Source organism: Mesoplodon densirostris, chromosome 1, assembly GCF_025265405.1.
Source record: "Mesoplodon densirostris isolate mMesDen1 chromosome 1, mMesDen1 primary haplotype, whole genome shotgun sequence".
Lineage (NCBI taxonomy): Eukaryota > Metazoa > Chordata > Mammalia > Artiodactyla > Ziphiidae > Mesoplodon > Mesoplodon densirostris.
In genome coordinates, this window is record NC_082661.1 from 13,330,664 (window position 1) to 13,356,328 (window position 25,665).

General features: G+C 40.2%; 1 protein-coding gene across 2 annotated transcripts in view; it reads left to right on the top strand.

The window, feature by feature from the left end:
- Positions 1 to 294: 294 nt before the first annotated feature.
- FAM204A (family with sequence similarity 204 member A) overlaps positions 295 to 25,665 on the top strand; it is a 32,594-nt gene continuing 7,223 nt past the window's right edge. The window contains exons 1-6 of one of the 2 annotated variants that reach the window (XM_060098737.1): positions 295 to 334; positions 6,669 to 6,910; positions 7,456 to 7,543; positions 7,675 to 7,705; positions 7,895 to 7,994; positions 18,321 to 18,410. In XM_060098737.1, coding sequence (XP_059954720.1) covers positions 6,677 to 6,910; positions 7,456 to 7,543; positions 7,675 to 7,705; positions 7,895 to 7,994; positions 18,321 to 18,410 — 543 coding nt within the window. In that variant the 5' untranslated portion in view covers positions 295 to 334; positions 6,669 to 6,676. The remainder of the gene's footprint in view (positions 335 to 6,668; positions 6,911 to 7,455; positions 7,544 to 7,674; positions 7,706 to 7,894; positions 7,995 to 18,320; positions 18,411 to 25,665) is intronic. The other variant, XM_060098796.1, reaches the window with a different exon arrangement.

Sequence of the window (25,665 nt, forward strand, 5' to 3'; positions counted from 1 at the left end):
AGAGCTTCTGCAGTGACTTTCCGTCATTGGGGAATGAACTCAGTTCAAAGTCTAAGCCAGCACTTTCCTCACCACGGAGTACGGGAAGGAATGGAGAAAGAACAGTCTTTAAAAACGTCCAGAAAAAAAGAAGAAAACGGCGAGAGAAAAGCTGGGAGAAAAGAAGGGAATAAACCCCTTCCTGCCTATTTAAAAGCACAGCTGAGCGCGGCCGGTTTCCATGGCGACCCCAGGCCAGAACGGCCTTAGCCTATTGGCTGAGATGCCGGAGCCAATGAGAAGGCGCGATGTTGACGGGTCTTAAGATGGCTGCTGGACGGCAGGCTACGGACCGGTGAGTAGAGCTGGTGGCTGGGCTAACTTCCAGGCGGCCCGGGCTCCGGTGTGACGGACCTGGGGAGGCCGGGTGCAGGGAGCGAGGGAGCCAGCGTGGGTGGCCTCACAGCCTCCCCGCGGAGCCTTCAAACCCTTTGGCCGGGCCCGCGGGAGAGTCGGCGGAGCAGGCCTCCGCTTTGCTTGGACCCGGCGTCGCAGCGCCTTCCCCGTCCTGTTGGTGGGAGAGGGGTTCTTCGTCCCACCCCAGCCAGAGTGAGAGGGGATGAGGAGACAGACTTTCGATCCGGGAAACAGTCTCTGGTTTACAATTGCTGTACCCGGAAGAGAGCTGCAGTCAATGGGAGTGTCAGCAAGCTAGACGTCCTACACCAGAATCTGCAGCGCTTAGTTCTGTGCTGGGAGGGGATTCTTCCCGCTCGGGGATCGGAGTGTGACCCTGCTGCCGGAGAGCCTGCAGAGTTACGGGTTGTGCAGCCAAACAGGAAAATATGTACCTTTCTAGAGCCACCCTATTGCTGTCTTGCACCTTGTAAGTATTCTCACAGCTGCATCCAATTTGAAATGAGCCTCGAAGTGTTATTGGTTACTTGTAAATCCTTCCGTGTAGGGTTTTGAGTCTGGGGAAGTGTTGGCTAAACAAAACACTCACTTTGATGAAAACATATGCATACATGCAAAATCCTGCTAAATAGTTTATCTGGGTAATCAGATTGGTAACTTAAATCCGAAGTCAGGCCTGTGATTCAGTTGTACTTTCTCTACCTTTTTGAGAAAAGGGAGCGTATTTATTTCATAAACATGAATAGGACATTTACATTAATGTTGATGACAGCATGCTTAAAAGTATTTCAGGCAAGTAACTAATTCCCAGTCACAGAAACTGATTATTGTGTAAATTATTTAACACAATCTTCAGATTGGTGGGTGGTGGCTTGTGACTGTCATACAAGTAAGATTAAATTCAGATCAGACAAGATTCAGATTTCTTTATTTCTAATTGAATATAAAATCTGGGAAATAGGACAGCTTCATTTGGTAAAAATGGAATTGAAATTCTGGAATATTAGAGGCAGGAGACATTTACCCAGTAAACTGCTCAGATTGAGGTTTGGTTATACACAGTTGCCTGGACTTCCAGAGAATGTGACATTATTACCCAGACCTCTGAATGTGACTTCGATGTATGCGATTTAGCCTAGCATTTTACATAGCTTTCTGCCCTTAGAAAGTGAGACGAAAATTCTTCTTAATCAAATGTTAACAGAATTACAGGCTGGAGACATTCTTCAGACCCATTTTCTAATCTGTGTCACCAAGAATATATTACTACTTAAGTCTGTTCTCTATAGAGTTTTCAAGCTACAGAGTTCTATTTTCCTAAGGTAAGTGGATTACAGTGCATTAGGTGAGTCTGTTACCTCATCTGTAAAAGGGGTTTAGATAATAATTCCTAGTGGAAGGGTCATTGGTGAGGATTAAGGGTAAAACAGTGCCTGTCACATTGTTTGTATGCCCTGTATAGCGGTGACCTGCTTTGTTTTTCGTTTTGTTTCTGTTTCTTCTGTCACAATTGGGGTTTCTTTCCCTTTCTGCAGAGCATCTTTTAGGTGTTCTCTCTGAAGTGCAGAGTCTTACTGAAAACTAGCAGGCTTGCCTGTGGTGGCTGGGTTAGGCGAGAACCCTTATCTTCTGGGGTGCTGAGGTTTAATTAGTATTGTTCTGACTGTGAGAGGATGGAATGTTACAGCAAAGAATGAGGTGATTCTGGGCATTTGGGCACGTATAATACTGAGATCCATAAAGAAACATTTTAGAGCAGCAGGACATCCCAGGGATCTGATCACACCCTTCATCTTATAGCTTAAGAATGAAGACCCAGACAGATGCAGTGGCTTCCCCACAATTTTGTTGTTCAGGACCAGGAACCCATCTTCTGACTTTCAAAACAGTGGGGTTTTTTTTGTTTGTTTTTGTGTTTTTTTGCGGTACGCGGGCCTCTCACTGTTGTGGACTCTCCCGTTGCATAGCACAGGCTCTGGACGCGCAGGCTCAGCGGCCATGGCTCACGGGCCCGCAGCATGTGGGATCTTCCGAGACCGGGGCACGAACCCGCATCCCCTGCATCGGCAGGCGGACTCTCAACCACTGCGCCACCAGGGAAGCCCCAAAACAGTGTTTTTTCCTCTGCTCTACCACTGGTTCCGAATCCTTTCACAACCTAGAACCCCTTTTATTATAATTTGATATCTCCATGGATGCTATATTTTGAAAGATTGTGTCCACTAAACTATATTCATTAATTTTTGTTCTTGTTTTTTTTTTTTAATAAAAATCAGGTCTGTAGCTACCAATCAGAGTCTCTGATGAATGAATGTGTGGTGAAGAATAATGTTTCATTGAATTTAAGTCTCCTGACCTAAAGGTGGATGATATTGTTTGAGGGATAATAAAATATATTGGGCTTTTTGAATATTGAAATTAGCTTAGAGACCTCCATTACGGTCTTCATAAAACTTTGGGAAAACCTAAGCTGAGGAGCTGCTGAGCTGTGTCGTGTTCTTCTAGGTGCATTGCCATCTGCCCAGGTGTGCTAAGTGTAGTGACTGTGTTCGGTTTCCATGGGCAAAAGAAAGCCCAAGCCATTGAGACGAGGATGATACGTAAATATTTTTTGTTCATCATAAATCATGTCAGCCCTGGACTAAAGATGTGTTCTGCATAGCATACACAGAATTTTTTTTGTAGAATAATTGTGGAATTGGAAAAATCTCTCCGGTATGAAACGGAGAGGCTGATATTCAAAACCGTAGAGAAAAAAGGGATTCTGAATGATTTACATCTTCTTTGGGGCTAAATGATAAAACTAAAATATTTGACATGCAAGCTAAAAACGTGAAAATTTATGTATTGATACACGGACTGTTATATAGATCTGGCTATAATCTACACTTAAAAACTTGTTTCTTGTTCTCTGGTATGCCACGTCTCTTGAGAATGGCTGAGTGATTTCCACATGTGAAGGGTAATTTGGCGTGATCTGCTTTAAAATGAAGGAATGCACTCTGAAAGGTATGAGGTGAGCAACACTTCAAAGAACTAGAGCATCACGATCCAGAGGAACCCAACAGAAGTAACAGGGGGCCTAATAGGACCAGTTGGTACCATAGTACAATTACAAATGTATAAATAACATGTGTGTGCTTTGAGTAGAAAGACTGTTTTGGAACGTAAGCCTAAAACAAGTCACGAAGCAGCCACTCCATATTGGCTGATTTGCAGCCAAGCTGCTGTTCAGGTGGGCAGTTTCACTTTGCAGGTTCCTCAGTGAATAATCTGCATTTGTCTGTGGCCACCAAGTTGCCCTGGTATTTGTGTGTGTATATGTGTTTTATGGTCAGAGGAGAATGGCTCATCACTTTACAGATACTTAGGAATTAAGTTCAGAAACACACCTTATTTGAACTTTGCCTTGTTTTATGGATTTGGACATAGAGTCCACTTTTTAAAGTTATTTTAATTTTTTTTCCCCTGTGGGCACACACAAGAAACTATCATACCCGTCAGTGGCATCCTGAGGACGGTTCTTAATGCCACATCAGCAAGAACTTATTAAAAATAGATGATTTTGAGAAAGTCCAAAAGTGATAAAAAATGATTAAGGGCTGATGAGGAAAGGCATGCCCTGTCCACGGCAACTGGCACTGCTTCCCAAGGAGAAACCCATTTGGGTGCCCAGAGCACAGACTCACCCTGTGGAGATACTGAAGCAGTGGCCCAGTGGAGGAACTGTGCCCATCTGAGCGTCACAATTGAAGTCTGGGCTGAGTGGTACTTGGCTGCTGATGGACAGAAGCTTGCCATTTGTATAGAATGTTGGTTCCATGAGGTTAGGCATTTTTGCCTGTTTTGTATACTGCTGTTCCTATGTCTTGAAGAGTGCCTGGCACACAGTGGGCATGCGAAAGATGCTATGGACAGGGAAGAGGAACAGTGGCTTCAAATGTAGAACCCCAATTGGTGCTAAGAAAGCTAACTCTGAAACTTGTTACTGTCCTTAAGTCCTGAAATGGGATAGTGAGCCTGAAGGTATATTATATGCCAGTGGCAAAGTCATGATGGAGCTTATTATCACTCCCCTCCCCCTGCTTCTCAGAGCACTAGAAATATTTTTATTAATAGCACAACACCTGTTTTTCAATATTGGCATGTTTTACACTATGTCCTTTGTGCTAACAGAATATCTCAACATAACCTCCATTCCAACTTTTAAAATCCTCAGGCCAGATTTAGGGATGGATCCAGGGTTTATAGGGCTTGGAGCTTATGTAATTTGAGGTCTCCTCTTTAAAAAAAAGGCATACAGATTAAAAATATAGAAAATCAGGTATAGTGCTTTGGGAGGACCTGTGAAAAAGAAGAGCCTTGAAGCTTAGGTTCCACTATCTTCCTGGTAATTTGTTTCTGGTTTTATTGCTCCATTCAGAAAAAGACATCAACTTTTTTTTTTTTTTTTTTTTTTTTGCGGTACGCGGGCCTCTCACCGCTGCGGCCTCTCCCGTTGTGGAGCACAGGCTCCAGATGCACAGGCTCAGCGGCCATGGCTCACGGGTCCAGCCGCTCCGTGGCATGTGGGATCCTCCCGGACCGGGGCACGAACTCGCGTCCCCCGCATCGGCAGGCGGACTCCCAACCACTGCGCCACCAGGGAAGCCCCCCATCAACATTTTTAATTGAAACTTCAGTCAGACTGTGGGAATCAAGGAAGTAAATGACTTGCATCAATTGCTAAGTGAATGCACCTTAAACATTAGAAACTTCAAAGCTACCTTATGGATGCTGCCACCCATGATTGACATGATAAAAATGCAGTACATGGCCACAGAAGTAATAATAATGATGGCAAAAAGGACTTAGCATTGATCAAGTCCCCAGAACCTCCTAAACACTGTGTTGAGCGTTTCAATAGCGTACCTCGTTTCATCCTCAGAATAACCCTGTGTGCAATATAGTTATTCCTGTAAAACAGATGAAAAAACTGAGGGTCAGAGGTGTTAAAAATGATTTCCTCATACCACTCATATATGGTTGAGTCAGGATTACAGTTGGAGTAATTAGATGTTAGAACCCTTCCTCTTAAAAAGCCAAGAGAATGTTTTGGTGAGGATGTTTCAGAGAGCCAGCCGCTATGAGGCTGGACCCAAACTGTGAAAAGTGAGAGCTGATTCTTTGGACTTCAGAGGAGGTCCTTAAAAGTTATCAGGCATCCATTATTCAGAGTAATGCAAAATCCCGTGATACTTTGTCTCGGAGACAATGCTGGTGGTTTTCTTACTAGGTTAACGCAGTAGGGGACAGAAAGTTTAGCAAAAAGATTTCCATCTTTCTATTTTATTCCTTTAAGTTGGTAGTAAATCTTGAGCAGTACAGCCAACTTCTGTATTCTAGGCCTCTTTTGAATGAACTGGTTTTGGTTCATTACGTATGCTAAAATAGACTGTGTCATGGAGATTAATAGTGAAAATGTACTCAATTATAATTTTAGCAAATGATTACAACCTCAATTTTTAAAGATCATTTTAATTAGACTTAACAATAGTTAATGGTTCTCTCTACCAATGGGCTGTATAACTAATGATAAGAATTACCCTGAACTTTAACTTGTTTCCCAAATACAGTATTATTTTAAAAAGCTGTATGTTTTTGTTAAATTGTTAGGATTATACTCCATTTAGTATTACTTTAGCAGGCAGTATAAAATGTAAAACTAGGACATCCTTTTTACCACCATACTTTTCTCAAACTACCTGCACAGCTTAAAATTTTTCCTTTGAGTAATACGTTTCCTACTCTGTAGGTAATAAGTCCCCTGAAGTTTCGTACGTTCAAATACAGGCGAAACATCCAATTTTATTTTCTTCTCTAACTGTTACAGCTTGAAATATAGTACTATAATTCTTAAGTTGCCTGCAGTGTATATTGTTAGGCTCTTAACATTCTTGAGCAGTGAATGCTTCTACTGAATTTCCTCTTTTCTTTGGACAAGATTATCCATATATTAGAGAATCGAGGTTCTGCTGTCATTAAGTCATTCATCTGTAGGTGTGTCTTGTTACAAACTTGCTGAAAATACACTTAAAAAATTTATACAAGCAAAATATTTAAATTACCTTAATATGGAGGGTACATCCCACTTTATACCAATTTAAAAAAAAGTTTAGATAGACTGTTCCCAAACCATTGGTATAATTATTAGGTTCCTGGGGTATCTTTTAATGGTTTTAAAATTCTTTCCATGTCTACTTTATGTGCTTAATTCAGTTTTTTCCCTTTAGCAGAAAAGATGTGGAGTGGGTTACTACCTCCTGGCCTAAATGAAAGTGATGTTGAGTTGAATTCTGATGATGAAGCCACAGTAGAGAGCTCTGAACTTAACTTACAAGAAGGTAAAGAAGATGGGACCATTACAAACACAGAGGTCTCAGATATCCCTACAGATGGACCAAAAACTGAAGCAGAGGCAAATGTAAATGCGTATGAAGAGTGTCCCTCTGGAATTCCCTTAAATATGTGGAATGTAGGTTTTCTCTGATGTGTTCTTATTAGAGCCTGTACCTGTGTGTTTGTGCATGGTCCTGTGTGTGTCTCTGCTGTGGTCAGAATGTATATGTTCTTGGGAGGTAAATAGGTAGGGAAGATTGACTCAGAATAATTTTATTACTCTGTGGGTCTGTGGCCAATCCACTGGCCACTCAGATACTTATGTTTATTTTTGTTTTGTTTTTCATAAAAAGAGGAAGGAAAAAAAACAGTTAGTAGGATTAGCTACTTGGTCTAACAAAATACATGAGGAGTTTCAGTCTTAATCTCTTTGTTGTCTATGAGCCATTGACTTTTACCCTCAGATTATCAGATTGACTTATTTGGAAATAAATGAAGATAAAAACTCAGGTTGTGAAAGTCTCAGACAATAGAGTATCTCAAGAAGAACTGAACTAGTTTCATTAAATTTGTATTTTTATAAATGTTATAGTTTTTTATTACTTAACATGTTATTTTTCAGATGTATGCTTTGCTTCAAAGCATATTTGCTTCTCTTTCTTTCTTTTTACTTTTATGTAGAAATTTCAAGAACTGCATACAAAACATTCTGAACAGAAAACCTCAACTTCAAGATCCAGAAAGAAAAAAAGAAAACGCTCCAGAAAAGGTGTTTTAATTTAGGTTAATTGTCAATAGTGCTAATATTAAATTGTGACCAATTGAGCTCAACAATTTTTAATAACCATAATTTTGAAATAACCGAATACTTAGGTATTGACACTGTGAATTCTTTTTCAGGTAAATTGAAGAATGAAGAAGAATCTCAAAGGTAGGTGGAATTTAAAATATCTGTCTGTCCTAGATAGTATTGTAGAACTTGTACAAATAGTTGAACTACTTACCTCTGAAACGTAAGAACTAGTAGATGTAATATAATTGTAGTAACCAGTTAAAAACAGTAAATGTAAAAATGAGTACATTTTGTGTAAAACATAAGTTATTGTCTCTCTTCTTACAGTGAACAGTCCTCAAGAGAAACCCAGTGGAAGGAGCTTACTCAGTATTTTGGAGTCAACGATAGATTTGACCCCCCTGTTAAAAGGAAAAAAATTGAAAAGGTAAGATCTTTTTTATTGCATCTTATATTAGCCAGTGGGAAATGTTTGTAACTAACCTTGCCTAAGGTGTTTCTCCTCATTAATTCGTTCAGTGAAGAAGTTAATGTGTGCAAGATGCTAGATAAACAAGTAAATATATAGTTACAAATCATTAAAAAAGCTGTTAAGAGGGCCTCCCTGGTGGCGCAAGTGGTTGAGAGTCCGCCTGCCGATGCAGGGGATACGGGTTCGTGCCCCGGTCTGGGAGGATCCCATATGCCGCGGAGCGGCTGGGCCCGTGAGCCATGGCCGCTGAGCCTGCGCGTCCGGAGCCTGCGCGTCCGGAGCCTGTGCTCCACGACGGGGGAGGCCACAACAGTGAGAGGCCCGCATACCGCAAAAAAAAAAAAAAAAAAAAAAAAAAAAAAAGCTGTTAAGAAAGAAACGAACAGGGTATAGTGAAGAAATTAAAATGGAAGCCCCACTTTAGCTGAGTGGTCAGGGAAGGCCTTTCTTAGAGGGTGCCGTCTCACTAAGACCGTAGGATGGGAAGGAACCATCTGTATAAGGAATGCTAGTGTAGAGGTGATAACCTGGGTAAAGATCCTAGGGGTGGAAGAGTCATCATAGAACATTTGAGCAGCCGTAAGGTCAGCCTGGCTGGATGGGGTCAGTGAAGAGGAGGGTGGGTGGCCCAAGGTAAGATTGGAGAGGCAGGCAGGCAGGCAAGCAGGCAGGCAGGGACCAAACTCTGTAGGACCTTAGAGGACAAGGTAAGGAATTGGGTTTTAGTCACAGTGCAGTTGAGAGCCATTCAAGGGTTTTAAGTTAAGGGAGTGATGTGATCTAAGTTATGTTTGAAAAGATTGCATCTTATGTGGAAGATAGACCTTGGGGCAACAAAAGCAGATGAGAAGAGGACAGTTAAGAGACTCTTCTAGGCATGAGATGATGGCGGCTTGAACAAAAATGGCGCTGCTGAAGATAGAAAAGTGGATAGAGTTGAGGTACACTGTAGAAGTAGGGTCAACAGTATTTGCCTCCTGATTGCTTATGAGGTGGTGGGGAGATTTAGGATTATGAGGACAGGGAGAGAACCATTCAGGGTTTTACTTAAGCAATGGTGTGAATAGTCATGTGAATTACAAAGATCGGAAAGCTTTGGAAGGGAGAAGATTTAGAGTGGGGCCTATCCAAATCTAATTTTGGGGCATGGGTAATATCAGCAAACAGGAATAGAGTAGACTTGGTAAAACGAGGCAGGAGCTTCGAGGAGAGTCTAAGCTTGAGATGCATGCTTGGGAGTTGTCAGTCTGTAGATGGCGTTAATATTTAGTAGAGGCTTGAATGAGTGAATAACTTATACATTCACTTAGGGGAATGTTGACAGACTCCAGGAGCATGAAAATTGAGCTCTGGGCCATAGGGATAGAGGCACAGAGGCCTGCTGGTTGAAGCCCAAGGATATTGTATCCTGCATGTATAGACAGGATCATTGCTGTATACTACTGTGTATAGAGATGATTACCATTTTCTGGTTAATCAATATTTCTTATGAAAAACCTCTGATTTTTAAACCCGCCATTGGGTGGAATTGCCTCATTGAGGGCACATGCAGTAAGAAACTGACACAACAGAGTTTTACATGCGAACCTTTTGATTCCAAGTTTGCCAAGAATTCCTGTCACCTAATCCCTAGAACACTGCGGAATTGGAACCAGGATCACCTTCTGCTGCAAATAATTAGAGCTGTTGAGCAATCTCCTTTTTCCAAATGTTCAAGCAGGTGCAGAAATGCTAAATTTCTTACAAAGAAAGAGCACTGGTAGAGGTGAAACTAAAACCCAGGCTTTATTGCACCATTCTCAGTTCTCCAGCTTCACTGCCCAAGGGGCTGGTAAGCATTTTAAAGTGTGATTGATGTGCTCTTGACTCCTGTGATTCTGGTGGGCTGGGAGGAGGGATCTTGTGAGGAGGATGCTCTTGACTGTACCAGACCTGTTCCAAAGCATGAGGGAGGAGGCTTATGCTGATGGCAGTGGTCCACGGGCCATCTCTGGCCCACCTGCTTTAGAGTCCCAACCTCTGACTGGATTGTTCTTTTGAGGGAAGAAATGGTTAAATGTTGGTTCTCATAGGAAATATTTTTTAACGTTTTATTTGTGAATTAGGTGGTCTTTGATCTTCAACTGTTTACAGTATTTGTTGTGTTTTCTCATAACTGTATTGACTTTAGAATGTCTGAATTGTTTCTTAGTGAAGTTAAAGCTATGAAATTCAGATTTTAGCCTTTCTAAAAAGTAGAAAGTTTGAAGGCATTTTTTTACAATCTATCTGTATTAGAATATTTTTATTTCCCTACATATATGAAATTGTACCTTCTTGATACTGGCAAGATAAGGGCAACTTATATTCTTTGTCTAAAATTTGGAATTTGTGAAGAGTAACTTTAATCAAGGATACTAGGATTCCATGTGCAAAATCTTTTAAACAACTCAGTTTTAGGAACTAGTGTTCTGTTTCGCATTGTACGTTAGACGAATTCTAGAAAGAATTATAAGTCAAAAACCATTTTAAAAAGGAATTTCTGTTTAAGGGAAGACCGCTCTAAATCCTTTTATAATCACCTGTTGATCTGTTTTATAAGTTTGGCTTTTCCTAATGGTAGGCATTCCTCTGTATGAATGACATCTGCCCAAGAAAGTCATGGCATCACCTCAACAAGGAAACTGTTGCTGGCCAGGCTTGTATCTGCCCAGGATGTTGCCAGCACTTAATATTCTATAAATAAGTGCAAGCATAAGAGGAAAGGAAGGATTTGGTGAAGCCAGATTATCTCATATTCTCTTGGTAGTTCAGCTTAATTGCATGCCAGCAGGTTCACACTCATTCTTTGGTTTGGGATCACTGTTTCACATGCACCCCTTTTGCTGTCATGCTAAAGTCTCTACTGTGAATCCAACAGAGTAAATAGACATTAAAGAATGTCCACACTGGGGGCACCAAGATAAATGCTAAGAATAAATGTAAGTTCAGCAGATAATAGCACTGCCCAAGAAATCTAGAGAGGATCATGAAAATCCATGATGCAGTATGGACAAAACTAGCATGGATTTCTAGTCCATTATTTTACTTCTCTGGAGCAGAGGCTGATCTGTTACTATATCTCAGAGACCCTTTTTAGTCCCTTTTCACTCAATCACTCAACTCTCAAGAATGGTAAAACAAAACAAACTTCTTACGTCTGTCGTGTAGTCCTTTTTCTTTTTTATTCTTTTCCTTCTTTTCTTTTCCTCTTTCTTTCTCTCTCTCTCTCTCTCTTTTTCTTCCTTCCTTCCTTCCTTCCTTCTCTCTCTCTCTCCCCCCACCGTCTCTCTCTCTCTCCCGCTTCCTTCCTTCCTTCCTTCCTTCCTTCCTTCCTTCCTTCCTTCCTTCCTTCTCTCTCTCTCTCCCCCCACCGTCTCTCTCTCTCTCTTTCTTTCTTCACTGCCAAGCCAAAGCCGTTGCTCAACCAAGGATGTGTATTTACAACCCTGCTGTCAACCTGCTTCCCTGACAGTGCAGAGACTTATATTTTTAAAATGTAATCTTCCTAATATCCAAAGCTGTTTTAAAGTGTTCTTTGTATTAAATACAGCTATAATTGTGTTTCTGGCAGCAGTTCTGGCACTTATCAATAATTCTGTAATCATAACAATTATTTTGTGTTTATGTGGGAATTTCTTTAGAATAAATTTTACTCATTCATTTCATTATAAATGTCTCAAGTATTCTTTAGTTGAATCAATTTGATTAGTCAGCCGTCATTTTTGAAAGTAGTTTTATGTATACTTAATGGATTCTTTTTGGCAAGAAAAACCAGAGGTACTTTTAATAATTTTGAGAGTAACTGCACAATGTCTTTGATAATTTTTAGTTGTTTATGAGAGGAAGCTGCTATTGTATAGTACGGCTTTTTTCAAACTTATTTTTTTAGCAGAATACTCTTTCTTACTAGAATCTTACATGGAGTGCCAATACAAAGATCACAGGCTGGTTGACTTGAGTGGGCGGGTATCGGATGGGTAGGGTGGATGGTGGGGTGTAGAGGTACCATGTTGTTCCCCTGAGATCAGGTACAGACCATTCTCTCGTCATCCTTAAGTGATCCCCGTCGGGTGGGTAGTATGGCCAGCATTATTCTCACAATACAGATGAAGAAACTGAAGCCTAGCATGATTTGTCTAAGAAAACGGAGCAGGTTGAAAAGTAAAATAGTCCCAAATCTAGATTTTTCTGAAGTAACAGTCCAACTTAGTTTTTTACTTACCTGATTCAAATAATTTAGGTAGGTGTGATTTTTATGTAAAAGTAGTAGCACTTAATTCTCAGTTCTTTTTTTTAGTTCCTCCTTTATGGAGAGATTACCTAATTTTTTCCTCTAGGTATTTAGGTCTAATCATAGAACAACAAACTTGAGTGGACACTTCAATTGTATTAAGGTTTGAAAATTGAATATATTATCTGACTAAATATTTAGTAGCAAAATTTCTCTAGAAATATATTGTTCCAGTTTGACTTAAAGAGCTTTAATCGGTATGTTCAAAGGGATTTTACTACACACATATGGATGGTTAGTCCTTAAAGTTAAACCTAATACCCGTAAGTTTCTTAGATATTTATAGTACTGCCTTGACATCTGCAACAAAACTGTTAATTAGGGCTTACTTATTGCCTCATGGGAACCTGTCAGATACTGGCCTTAGATGATTTTCCACCTGGGACCAAATTGCCATCCCTAAGTTTGTCTGTATTGAGGTATATCTTAAGCTAAATTTCGATTCCTGCCAGAAGGCATCTTAGGAGCATGCTGAGGACCTGTAGAGTATCAGCAGTGCTTCTGTGCCCCCTGCCACTCCTGTGGTATGAAAGATGCCCTAGATAATTCCAATAAAGGTTACTCTGGGGTCCAACTTAAGACTTTTAGAAAGCTTTAATACTCAAATCTTATTTCATGAGACTACTTACTGACTCAAAGTTGAAATCTTGGGTCTTATACTTGGGTCTGAGCCCTTGACAAACTATAATGAGGTCTGTAGTAATATAGAGCTGAACCTTCTTTTTGTTTTAATGGTATCCTGATAGATACAATGTAAATAGCTTATTTATTGAATGACTTCTATGATCTAAAAACTTTGCTAGGTATTTTACTTTTTTTTTTTTTTACCTTTACCATAACTTTGCAAAGAATGTGGCATTATTCTCATTTTACAGGTGAGATAACTGCAGCCTTATAGAGGTTTAAGGACAAAACCCAGGGTTTCTTGGCCAATAAGTAGAGGAGCTATAACTTGAACCCAGGTCTGACCTCAACAACCATGTTCTTTGTAAACTATTATTAACTTTTGGTCTTAAGGTGATGGAAATGTTATACCTCAGGGTTTTTTTTTTTTTTTTTTAACGTGAGCATTTTGAAAATATTTGGAATGTTAGTATCTTCTTATAGAAGCAGAGAGTTTGGGTGTGCCTATGGAACCAGAAATTTTTCAGAGCCAAAAAGAACTATTATATTTTACTTAAATAAATTGCTTTTAAAAAAAAGAAAAAAGAAAGAAAGAAAGAAAAAAGAAAAAGGAGGAAAAAAAAGAAACAGTCATGCGTAGCGAAACTTTGTTGAAATAAAAAAAAAACTTTTAAAAGAGCTAAAAACAAAGTTGACCATGTAAGTGGAATTCTCGGATTTTATTTCTAGGAGGGAATTTTGGTCATCCAAGCTGATTCTCTCATTTTCTTTAAAGAACCTGAGGCTTATGAGTTAAGTACCTCCTTTACCTGGCGCTGTGACCGTGTCCTCTGACTCCTGGTCCAGCACTCTTTCCGCTATATTAGATGCCGCTTGGAATGGCTGGGGGAATGGGAGTTAGTTGATGGTGGAGAGAGAGATTTGTAATTTTAGTTAATTTATTTTTAAGTGAAAATTATACCTATCAGCCCAGCAGTTCATATAAGTTTCCAGAAAAGGGGAATGTTCTTGTTTTCCACTTTGTGACATTAACTGTAAGCTGTGGCTGTGTGGCAACCACAGGGAGTTAAGTTAGCCAGTTGCTGCAGCGAAATGCCTCGCTAAATAAGCAGACCGCTGGTTTAGTTCCTGGGCATTGGTGATAAAAAGAGATCTGCATTATTCTAGGGCCTGGAGTAAAGGCATACAGCACCCAGGTCCTAAATAATCTCAGGAAGCCTAAATAATTAGAGGGAAACAAACAGAGCTATTATGTGGAATAAGCAGGACAGGCTTGAGAATGGATGCTGTTAGGTTGCTGAGCTGAAAGTGCCGGAGAGAGACGTGGCTTGCAGGCCTGGCAGCACGCAGGGCGCGGTTAGGTACTGGGCATCGGGGAGGGTGCAGTGTGGTCAGCGGGTGTATAGGCATGAGGGAACCTGCAGAGATAGAGAAGGTAACATTCGACATGAGACTTACAAGGGTGGTTAAGATTTTTCAAAGAGAAACTCATCCAGAGGCACAGGGAGTATGAAGAGACTGGTAAATGTGGCCAGAGAATAGGAAGTACAGCCTTGCCCAAGATGGGGCTGAGAAAGCATTTGGGGACCCTGTTGTGAAGGGATTTGGGTGCTATTCAAAACGAGGAAAGAAGTGATCGTGTTTGGAGCTGGGTAATGACACGGGATCTGCTTTAGGAAAACAGAAGACTAGTTTGATGAGGGTTTAAATCTTACAAACAAGAGATGATGAGGCCCTGAGGAAGCACAGAAGGGAGACATGAGAAACACTACAAAAACAGAGCGAAAATAAGAGCCAAGGATCGGAGGCATTGAATATAAGGGAGGATTCTCTCCGGGGTGACTAGGGGTGGTCACCTCTGAAGGAGAGTCAGGGCAGGAACTGATGAGCTTGCTTTTCCACATGATAAACATTGAAGACCCTGCCTCTGCAAGGCCTTCCATATGAAGGTAACTAGCAAGTAGCTGGAGACACAGGTCTTAGTACAGGGGAGAGGTCAGATGTTTTGAATTATTTAGAGAGATAAAGCAGCTTATAAGAAATACTTGAAGCCCTAGGATCGAGTATAATACTGAGGAGAGGGAAGAGTAAGAAGAAAAGGGGGCCAATCACAGAACCTTGAGGACGGCTATAATTGGGGGACAACAGGAGGAGATAAGGGGCATCAAAGGAGAATTAAGATAGACATTTGGGGAGAGAGTTTTAAGAATGAGGATGTAGTTGACATAAGAGGTGATGGGAGGACAAATGGTATCATTTATGGCTGTGGAGGGAGCAGTTTCAGAGGAATGATGAGGACAGGAGGAATGGAGGAGAATGGGAGATGACACGGGACGACTGATACACTGCTTTCGAGAGAGATGAAGTACCGCCATGAGAAGAAATCAGTTGGAGGGAGGTGAGCTGTGTCGTCTCCTCCAGCCCCTGGTCCAGATTGGGGAGGACAGGCTTATTTATAGGATGCAAGAAAGATGGAGAAAAGAGAGAGAGAGGAGAACATTGAAAGAGAAGGGTTCTGGATAACATGTAAGCAGGTGGAATTATGCTGAGCACAGGAGGTGGGATAAGTCTTGGGAAGAGAGACGATTCTTGGAGGCAGTAAGGATGGAAGAACAGAGTAAGTGAGAAGCGGGTGAGAGGAAGTTATAGAAAGTACATACGTGCCCTTGGTTATCGTCTCCCCTCTCTCCCACCGCCTCAGCCTCTCATGAAGTAGGGGTAGGGTTATAATCTGCTGAAAAGGAAGGAGGTAGGGTTGAGGGTATTTGAAAAAATGGAAAAGACATGCAACAACTTCTTGAAGGAGTGTGGGAACTTTCAAGGGCAGAGCTGAGAGCCCACCCAGCTGAGTTTGGAAAAAGAGCATTTAGTAAAGCCAGTGAATTGAGTCCTTTGAGTTTCTCTGACATTGCTGGGACACCTAGATGTTAAAGTAGTGGAAACAAGTGGTTGGGAGCAACCAACACAAGATGTGATGTTGGAGAAAGTTGCTTAGTTGCCTAAGGTATTGCTTAGGTCAGTGGCTCTCAAACTTGAGCCTGGTTAGAATCAATGAATTTCTGGGCCCCAACCCCAGCGTTTCTGATTCAAATTTGCATTTTTAACAAGTTCTCAAGTAGTGCTGATGCTGCTGGTCCAGACTCAGACTTTGAGAACTTTTGGCCTAGAGTCTAGTTTGGAAAGGTCACTCATGGGTTGCAGGCCAGAGAGGCAGGATAGGAGACTCCAGGAAGGGCTGAAGGACTGTGAGAACCAATACGATGGCGACAGAGCATGAGGTTCCAAACGAAGACAAGGCCGGTTCGCCGGCTCCGAGGACTTGGGGTCAGTGGAAGGACAGAATCTTGTGTTTAGAGAGAATCCTAGATCGTAAAGCTCTTACATGGCCTAGAGCAAGTGTATTCAGAGTATTGGGCTTCCAGGAAATAAAGAACTTGTGCCTGAGTGTAACTCAGTGTACTGCTTCCTTCTTTGAGAAAGTCTTGTTGTCCCCATCCCATACCCTTCCTCCTCTAAGAAAAGTCAGCTAGACAGACCTATGCGTAGTCATGTAATTGATTTGCATACTGGCACAAGCTCAGTTCCTAGACTGGCATCACTCGCAGACCTGACCTGGTACACAGACCACACTTGGAGAATCCTTGGCCTTGAGTATAGAATCTGGTGTGGGGTGTTATTTAGCAGGCCCTGAAAATGAAGGATGTTGGAAGAGCAAGTCCAGGATGTAGTTTGGACTATCAGGAGAAGAATTCTGCAGAAATACAAAAAAGAAAAATTTCTGAAGACTGGTGGATGATCACAGGACCAGAATGGGAAAAGGACAGTAGAGCAGCATGGCCTAGGCTCTGAGGCTCTGAGAGGCTATTGAATGCCAGTCTCAGGCTCCAGTCGGGAGCAAGTAAAAGAAGCCTAATCATCCTCCAGCCCCTTGGGTTGTCGAATGAGGGTTCGTGAGAAGGAACAGTCTTCACTTTAACACAGACATCAGTGACAGCCTTGCTGGTCTTTGTTTCGTAATCATTTTAGGCAGATTTTGTGTGGGCTTTTCTTTTTTTTTTTTTTTTTTTGCTGTATGCGGGCCTCTCACTGCCATGGCCTCTCCCGTAGCGGAGCACAGGCTCCGGACGCGCAGGCTCAGCGGCCATGGCTCACGGGCCCAGCCGCTCCGCGGCATGTGGGATCTTCCCAGACCGGGGCACGAACCCGTGTCCCCTGCATCAGCAGGCGGACTCTCAACCACTGCGCCACCAGGGAAGCCCTGTGTGGGCATTTTTAAAATCTTGTTTCAATAAAGGCTACATGGGAGCAAAGTTTCTCTCAGTTGACTGGTCTAATCAAGCAGTACACTGCTGGAAGAGACATTCCCTGGACTCCTTTATTAGGCTAAGGAGGGGGAAGTCCATTAACTGAAAATGTGGAAGATACACTAGATAAGCCATTGTTGGGATAAAATTTTCTTCTAAGAAACATATATTAGACTATTTTAAGAAAGTTATATTTTCTTTAGTAACTATTTCCATAAGCTAAAACTCAGTTATTTAACTCTAAGAAGCATCTTTCCATAAAGTATGATGTATCCTACACAGTCTGTTTGGTGATCCCATGAAAATTTTAATTGTGATTTCCTGAAGTATCTTCAACTAGTAAATAACATTTCCATAGGAAAGTACAGTCATTCTTATATATAACTTTCTTCCCATGTTTAATATCCAACTGAATACCCATCCCATCGTCAGAGACTAGGAGAAGCTGTTGAATGAAAGTCTCAAGTTACAGGAATAGGCCATAGTGAAAAGAGGCAGAGGAAAATGGTGGTTTAGAATACAGGCTCTGGGCAAACCTAGATTCATGTGATGGTGGTGGCTTTAACATTTACAGACGCTGTGACCTTGGCCAAATTAGTGAGTCTAAGCTTCTGTTTCCTCATGTTCAAAACAGGGTAACGGTGTAATTTCATTGATTTGTTATGTGGATTAAATGAGCTTTCTTATAGTACTGAGCACAGGGTGTACCACATAATAAGCATGCCATAACTTCTAACTTATTATCATTAGCATTATATTGTTATTAAGGGAAAGCGTAGTCCTTAGGGTCACAGAAGTTTGGATTTGCATCTCCTTTTTCTTAGTTCAAGAAGTGATCTGACCTTGGCTAAGTCGTTTAATACCTCTGAACCACCTTCTCATCAGTAAATGGGAGTGGTACCAACTACCATATACGATCATCGTGAAAATTAAATAGTCTAAGTATGTAATGTGTTTGGTGTGGTCCTGTGACATAGTCTTTACTAGCAAATGTTTGCCTTTCTTTCTTGCCTCTAACTTTTAGGTTTCTTTTCTTTCTAGTCGGGCCTTGAAAAGAGCATAGACCAGGCTGTGGAAGAGTGGAACATTGAGAAGGCTGAGGAACTCAGCAATCACCTAGCTACTCGAGAGGTGAGTCAGCCCAACTGGTGGCACTCTTTTGTGCTTCCAGATCTTCTAAAATGAGCGTATGTTCTTTCTGTGATCATGAGTAAGTTCAGTATTCAAATATTTGACCTAAGATTTTCCTTTCTGTCCGTTTTCTTCTCTCTTAAATCCACCTTTTATTTCGAAATGCTGGGTTTTATTTTTGTCTTTAAAGTTATTAAATTATTCTGATCTAAATCTTATGCTGGAAATAATCCATGATTAATATTCAACCCCTAGATTTCATCTAGTTCAGAGAGCTTTTTGCCAGTTATGATTAAAAGGCTAGCTTTATTTTTCCATTTGCATCTTTAACTCAGTTTAACTCTCCCTGAGGGCAGCCGTGTGTTCTAATGTCACACCTCTCAACATGTTCCTAACCCTTGCTCCCCAGAATGCTTTCTTACTGCATATTCTAAGTAGTTGCCTCAACCCTAAAGAATTTTCAGCCTTTTTTTTTTAAACCTATAGTCTATAGTATAAAACTAATAGGTATATTGAATATTCTTTTTCCAAGTACCAAGGCATCAGAAGGTTCTCACTTGCACCCTCTGGGAGGAATATTCCTCCAACTGGGAATGACTGCCAGGTATCGCTAGGTAAAGTCACACATAAAGAGCTCATAATTGGCATATGTTTTTTTGTTGTTGTTTTGTAAGTCTTTTTTGTCCTAGTTTCTAGGAAGAAAGCTCTATCAAAGCTTTCTTTTTTAATATATCCCTACCTTCTTCGCCTCATTCTTAAACTATAACTACTCCATGGTGTTTAATTACATAGAGAACATCATCGGTCACCTGTGTAAACTCTTGGCACGTGCACTGATCTTTCTTATTCACCTGCTGGTGAACATTTTTTCTAAACTGAGACTAGTGGTGAAATTACTATTTCAGTAAATTCTTCTATGGAAACACCATTCCACTCTTACATCCTCTGATGTCAAAACATTTACCATGAGCCCGTAAAAAAAAAAAAAACCATTTACCATTGGTGGCTGTTTGTTGGCTTGTTTGTTTTCTCTTTTTGGTTGCTGGCCACAAGTATCTTATGGGATTTATACTTTCATGTAGGGGAGAAAACCAGTTCAGAAGCAAGGCTTAGGGATTCACAGGTTGTCTTTTTTTCCCCCCATAGCCTTAAAATCAGTTGTCACATTAGATATTGATACTTCCATTTATAATGTTTATGTATATGTATATGCATTTATTAATGGCTAATCTAAAGAAAATTAGGAAGCTGTGAGCTTGAGTTTGGGACCTAGGTAAGAAGCAGAATAAATGGCAGTTATGTGGCCTTTCAAAAATGTGAGATTTTAAAAAAGGGTTTTTTTTTTTTTAGTAAGATTCATTCATCCCTCCTAGCCTATGATATTCTTGTGCTTTCAGTTTGAAAATTGCTCTTTTCATCTTTAAAGTAACCATATTTTGATTTCATTGATTATAGCATTCATTGAGTATAATAGCATTTTATTATTCTCTTTCCAAGTAGAAAGATTCAGGTATTACATTTGAATGCAGTGAATTTGATGGTGTGTTGAATAGTACCACAAACTCAGTAGGATTTCAGTGTTAGCTGTTGGTTATTGTAGTGGCTTCTTCAGTCACCAAGTTTCCTCAGATCTTTGCCTTGCTAAAGGAAGAAAGAGTAATGCAAGCCCTGGTCTATAACGTTAGAATGTGGGTTCCCCGTGATCCATCCATGGCTGGCTATTTTTCTTTTTGTCTTTTTTCTGTTTTTTAGCACCCATACCAGAGGCCAGGGGAATTTAGAGAGAAGCATTTACTTTACTGGAGGCACTGTGTTCCTTTTAGGTAAAGTTAGTAATGCTAAAGTTTTAAGAGTTGAACACTTTGATTTTTTTAAAAAAAATCTTTTATCTTGAAATAATTTCAAACTTTCAGAAAGTTGCAAAATTTGCAAAACGTTAACAGTTAACATTTGCTTTACCATTCTTTCTAATTTATGTACCTTACTTAGATTTACCAAATATGTCACTGATTTCCTTTATAGCAAAAGAAAATTTTCTTTTTTCTGGTCATGTCTTTTTAGTCGTCTTTAATCTGGAATGTTTCCTCAGTCTGTCTTTGTTTCTCAGGACCTTAGTATTTTTGGAGAGTAGAGGCCATTTATGTTGTAGGATGCCCCTCAGTTTTTGTTTGTCTGATGCTTCCTCATGATTAGATTCAGATTATGCATTTTTTGGCAGGAGGATCACAGAAATGATACTGTGTCCTTCTCAGTGCAAGATATCAGGAGGCATGTGATATCTATTTGTCCAATTTATTGCTTATGTTCCTTTGATTATTTGGGTAAGGTGGTGTCTCCAGGTTTCCCCTCTATAACGTTACTGTTCTTCCCTATATAATTAATGAGTATCGCATGGAGAGGTGGGAGATGATTTGAGACTCTGTTAATATGCTTTTCCTCACTGTTCTTTACTTGCTAGTTTTAGTATTCACTGCTGATTGTTTTCCTGCTCAAGACAATTATTATTGCAGTAAGATCTTGAAAACATTATTTGATTGTACTTTTCACCTTTACCTGGCAAATCAGATCTAAAATGTGCCTTCAGTGAGATACCAGATTCTAGAATCTTTTATGTATCTATATTAAATCTCTCAGTAACCTGGTCAATTGGGAATTGGATATAGTTTCCCTAAGTGATGCGCTGGGAGGGCTGGGGTTGCAGTGGCCTTGTGTCCACCAGGGTTGCGTGTTCACTCCCTCCTTGTCTGCCTCATCAGTTGGCCACGCGTGAGCTCTCCTTTCCCTGCTGCAGGAAGCTGCTTGTCAGAGGAAACAGAAGTAGTGCCTCCGAGGCCTCAGAAATCTGTGTTTCCTTTTTTTTTTTTTTAATTATTTTTTATTTTTATTTATTTTGCTGTATGTGGGCCTCTCACTGTTGTGGCCTCTCCCGCTGCGGAGCACAGGCTCCGGACGCGCAGGCTCAGCGGCCATGGCTCACAGGCCCAGCCGCTCCGCGGCATGCGGGTTCCTCCCGGACCGGGACACGAACCCGCGTCCCCTGCATCGGCAGGCGGACTCTCAACCACTGCACCACCAGGGAAGCCCTGTGTTTCCTTTGAGAATATTAAGTTTCTGTGTTTTGTTTTGTCAGACTGCTATTTTAGAAATGGGAATTGCATAATACTGGCTAGGTATTTTCCATTTTAAGAGTTATTTCCTGTCACACTTCATGACATATGAATGAGATTGCTTTAGAAATTTATACTATTTTTAGCACTTGTAAGGATAGTAAACATTTTTCCCAAGTGTTCTTTTTACTTCCATACGAGTATAATGCTTTGTCCTAGTAAAAGAAATTTATGTAGTGTGGGGTTAAAGAATTCTGATTAAGAGGAAAAACAATAATTTGGGCCCTATTTTACTTGTATAAGTGGAAAAACATCTGGAAAGTTTTTGCTGGTCAGACACAGACATTGGAGAGATACGGATGCCGTGTTAATTAAACACCCGCGAAGAATAACTAAAGTAATCAAGATGGAATTCTTGAATAAATAGTTTAGTTTGAGGTTTAAATTCTCATGTTTATCTCCTTGGTGCAAATCACTGTGGATATGAAAGATGGGATTTTGCGAAGTAAGTAATTGTGAGTTTGGGGCAGAAACCCTTTATGAATTACATGTATATGTGCATGGTAGGTGTCCTTTTGGAAATCAGGTATATGGGTTTTTAATCAGTACCGTTTTGTTTTTTTTAAGAAGCAGTGACTGGGACTTGCTGATAAAGCCTTTGCTCAGAGGCACAGACCCCAGAGTTCTTAAAGCCTTCTCCAACCATACTAAGTGAAACTAATTTTTGATATTTAACATTTATAAGCCTGTGAAACCAATAGGGCCGCATCAGTATTGAGAAAAATGAAGCCAAAAGAAGAGCCATGTCTGAGAATGGACCTTGAAAACAGTTCCTCAGAACAGGGCAAAACAAAACAGAACAAACTGGCATGCCAGAACAAAGCTGTCAGTGCACTAGCATTATGACACAGCAAGCACATATTTTTCCAGAATCATATTCCCTTAAATTAATGATGACATTAAAGACGTACTTAATCTGGTTTGGGGGATGGCTCAAGTTCACATGGTGGAACCTAGATTGTGCTATCAAGTTCGGTTTTGCCGTGTAGTAATGTGGTTGCTCTGGGACTGTCCCTCCTGCTGATGAAATCCTTCTTTGTTGTTAACAGTCTTGGAGGAGAGCTAAAGTGGAAAAGTACACTTGGGTTTGTGTCCTACTGATGAAACTGTTCTAATTTGAAAACCAAAGTTCTTTTTTTAAACAATACTATTTATGTATATGTATATCATACGAGTACATTCACACACGTACATGCACACAGGTGTTTGAGCACATTTGTAGCTTGTTAACCTCAGGCCTGAATTGGAAGGACATTCCATTCATTGATAGTGATCCCCGAAAATGCCATCCTTTGGTACTTGCCTTTTCTGGCACACCATCTTTGTTACAATTCAGATCATACCAACTTGTAGAAACCAGGAGAAACAAGTATTTCAAAATTAAGTGCTAAAGCCTAGATTTAATAAAGTAAGCTGCACTTCAGCTGAATCTCACATTTTGGAAAGAATTTTTCTCTAGGCGTCTTTGTGTTAGCCTGCTGTAGATAAAAACCAGCTTGGTTTGGCAGCAGACAGTGAGTTTCTCCCATCGAATGAGTCACACCTACGTGAGCTAGATATATTGCTTTCAATTATAGCTGTACAATGTCAGGGCAGAAATGAGTGGGGAAGGGAGGTGGCCTGTGAATTTGGTTTGCGCTTTGTATACCTCATGCCCTTAAAGGTTGCCTTTTCTGTAAGTGACTCAAATAGGACGGACTTCGGCAGCACCAGCTAAACTTAATTCCTTGAAAACATCGGTACATACTTCATGTTGTAATGTTATAACCATTTCGTATAACTTAGAATAGTCATTTAAAAAAATAATTTGCAAGGTTTTAATATTCACATCTGAGATATTTTGGTTATAACCTGCTACCATCTTTGCTAAGGCCAAAACCTTTCAGTTTGGAGTAATGATACAAAATGATACATTTTAAAGCTCTTTTGCTCCAACTTCTGAATGGAGGCCCAAGGCAATGACTTCAGCCTTTAGTGCTGTTAAGTATAGTATTTATTTAGAACCTAACCAAGGTATCACAAGTATAAAATGATTTAAAAAAAGTATCTCACTTTGATAGTATTCTTTTTATAGATATAGATAAATATTACATTGGCAGTATGAATTAAACTGAGAATTTAATTTTAACTTTATTAAATTTATTAAATATAGTACCTAGATTTTTGGATTCCAAACATAGGTAAACTTAATAATGTTGAAATAGTAATAGTTTGTTAATATTTAAATAACAAAGGTAGGAATGGCCTTTTTAGAAACTAATGTTTCAATTTATTGAGTTGTATTCTTTCCTAGCTCAATACATTAAATACTCTCTAAATTTGGGCAGATTATTAATTTGTTGCCTAAGTTCTATTTTTAGAGCCATTTCCTAGAAAATCTGAAGGCATTCTCATTGGAGAGGGACACACACACACACACACACACACACACACACACACACACACACACACACACACACACACACACACACACACGAGGAGATAGCGTCTGTATTTTATGTTAACATGTGAGAAGTGGTCCTTTCTCAGAAATATTTCAGGTGCTACAGCACTTGGCCCTAGCATTCAGAACTTTCCCAGTACCGTTCGTTGTTAGGCTTTAGCTTCCCCGGGAGGATTCTGGCTACAATTCACCCTTTTCATTTTGGTTATTTATTTTATGTCGATGTACATGCTGTGTTGTCTGATGGAATAAGAGCTTGAATTCACTGCCCCCCCGCTACAAAAAAACCCTGCCCCAAATAGTACAATTTTGACAGATTTATCCATCAAAGTACCTGGAGCATTCTCATATCTAGAGTTCAGAATTGAAACATTTGTTTACATTTTTGAGATAGAGATGCTGCCAAACTTGATCAGTTTGAAGTTACTTCTCATCAGTGCTGTTTTCAGAGCTTCGATATTTTAGGAAAGGTGTTTGCATCACATACAAAAAAAAGGCTAAATTGAAAGATATTATAGTGAAGCAAGTCTTGTGGTTCTAAACTCTTTATTCTGTATTCCGGAGAGCAAAATTATTTTCTTCCTGGTTTTGTGACTACTTTTAGAACTATCTTAACAGCCATGATTGCAAAGGTAAAACGATTTGTTCAGGTATGAAGCTGAACATATATTCCAATTAGCTATTGTAAGAATTTATCATTAGAACCCATGACTCTAAGAAGGCTGGCAGGTACTTTCGATTTTCTTAATTATTGTGTTTTCTAGCCACTGAAGGTAAGGTGAACAAAGTAAAAATAAATAGTACTCATTTGTACATATTAAGAATTTAAAATTAAATATCTCCATTTCAACATTTTATTTTTACAGAAAGGAGATTTCCTTTTTTTGCTAGTACCAGGGGTGTATATGAAGAATATATTATTTCATACAAAGTCATCTAATGCCTGCAAACTCTGGCAAAATTTGTTTTATGCCCCTATTTGAAATTTTCCTACGCTGACTTCCATCCCTTACTTTTTCTTTCTTTCTTTCTTTTTCTCTTTCCAGTTAGCAGAGTGTAGGACCAGTTTCTTTGTGGTATATTTCACTGATTAGCACTGGGAGAGAATCTAGGACACTAGGGAGAGAAAGCCCTCACTGAACAGGCTCTTGCTAGTTGGCAGTGACCAGCCACCTGGGGAAGCCGGCTGCGCTCTGCCTGCCGCGGAGGGAGGGGTGTGTGCTTCCATTTAGGGTCATCTAGAACTGACTCACTTTCATTAACTTTGGTCATTTCTCAGTGGTTTTTTAATTTAGATGTTCCTCTGTGTGTCATTTTGTAGTCTGTGCATAGTATGTGGGACCTTTAAATGGTGATTTTAATTCTTTGAAGCCTTGTTCTCCTTAGTTCTTAAAAGTAATTCAGTTATTTCATATAGATGAACAATTAGCACATCGTATGGAAAATAAGCTATGCCTATCCAGGTGAGGGAAGGCTTAGTTGAATTCCTTTACGTGGAACCTAAAGATATGTTCTTTCCTATAAAAAATGGTGTACAGCCTTGAAGTTGGAGCATTTTAGAAATGCTCCAACTTCAAGAGAAAAATAAAAATGGTACCGAGGGATGGCTTTTCCTCTCAGGCTTCTAGGTGTGCTTTTTAGATCT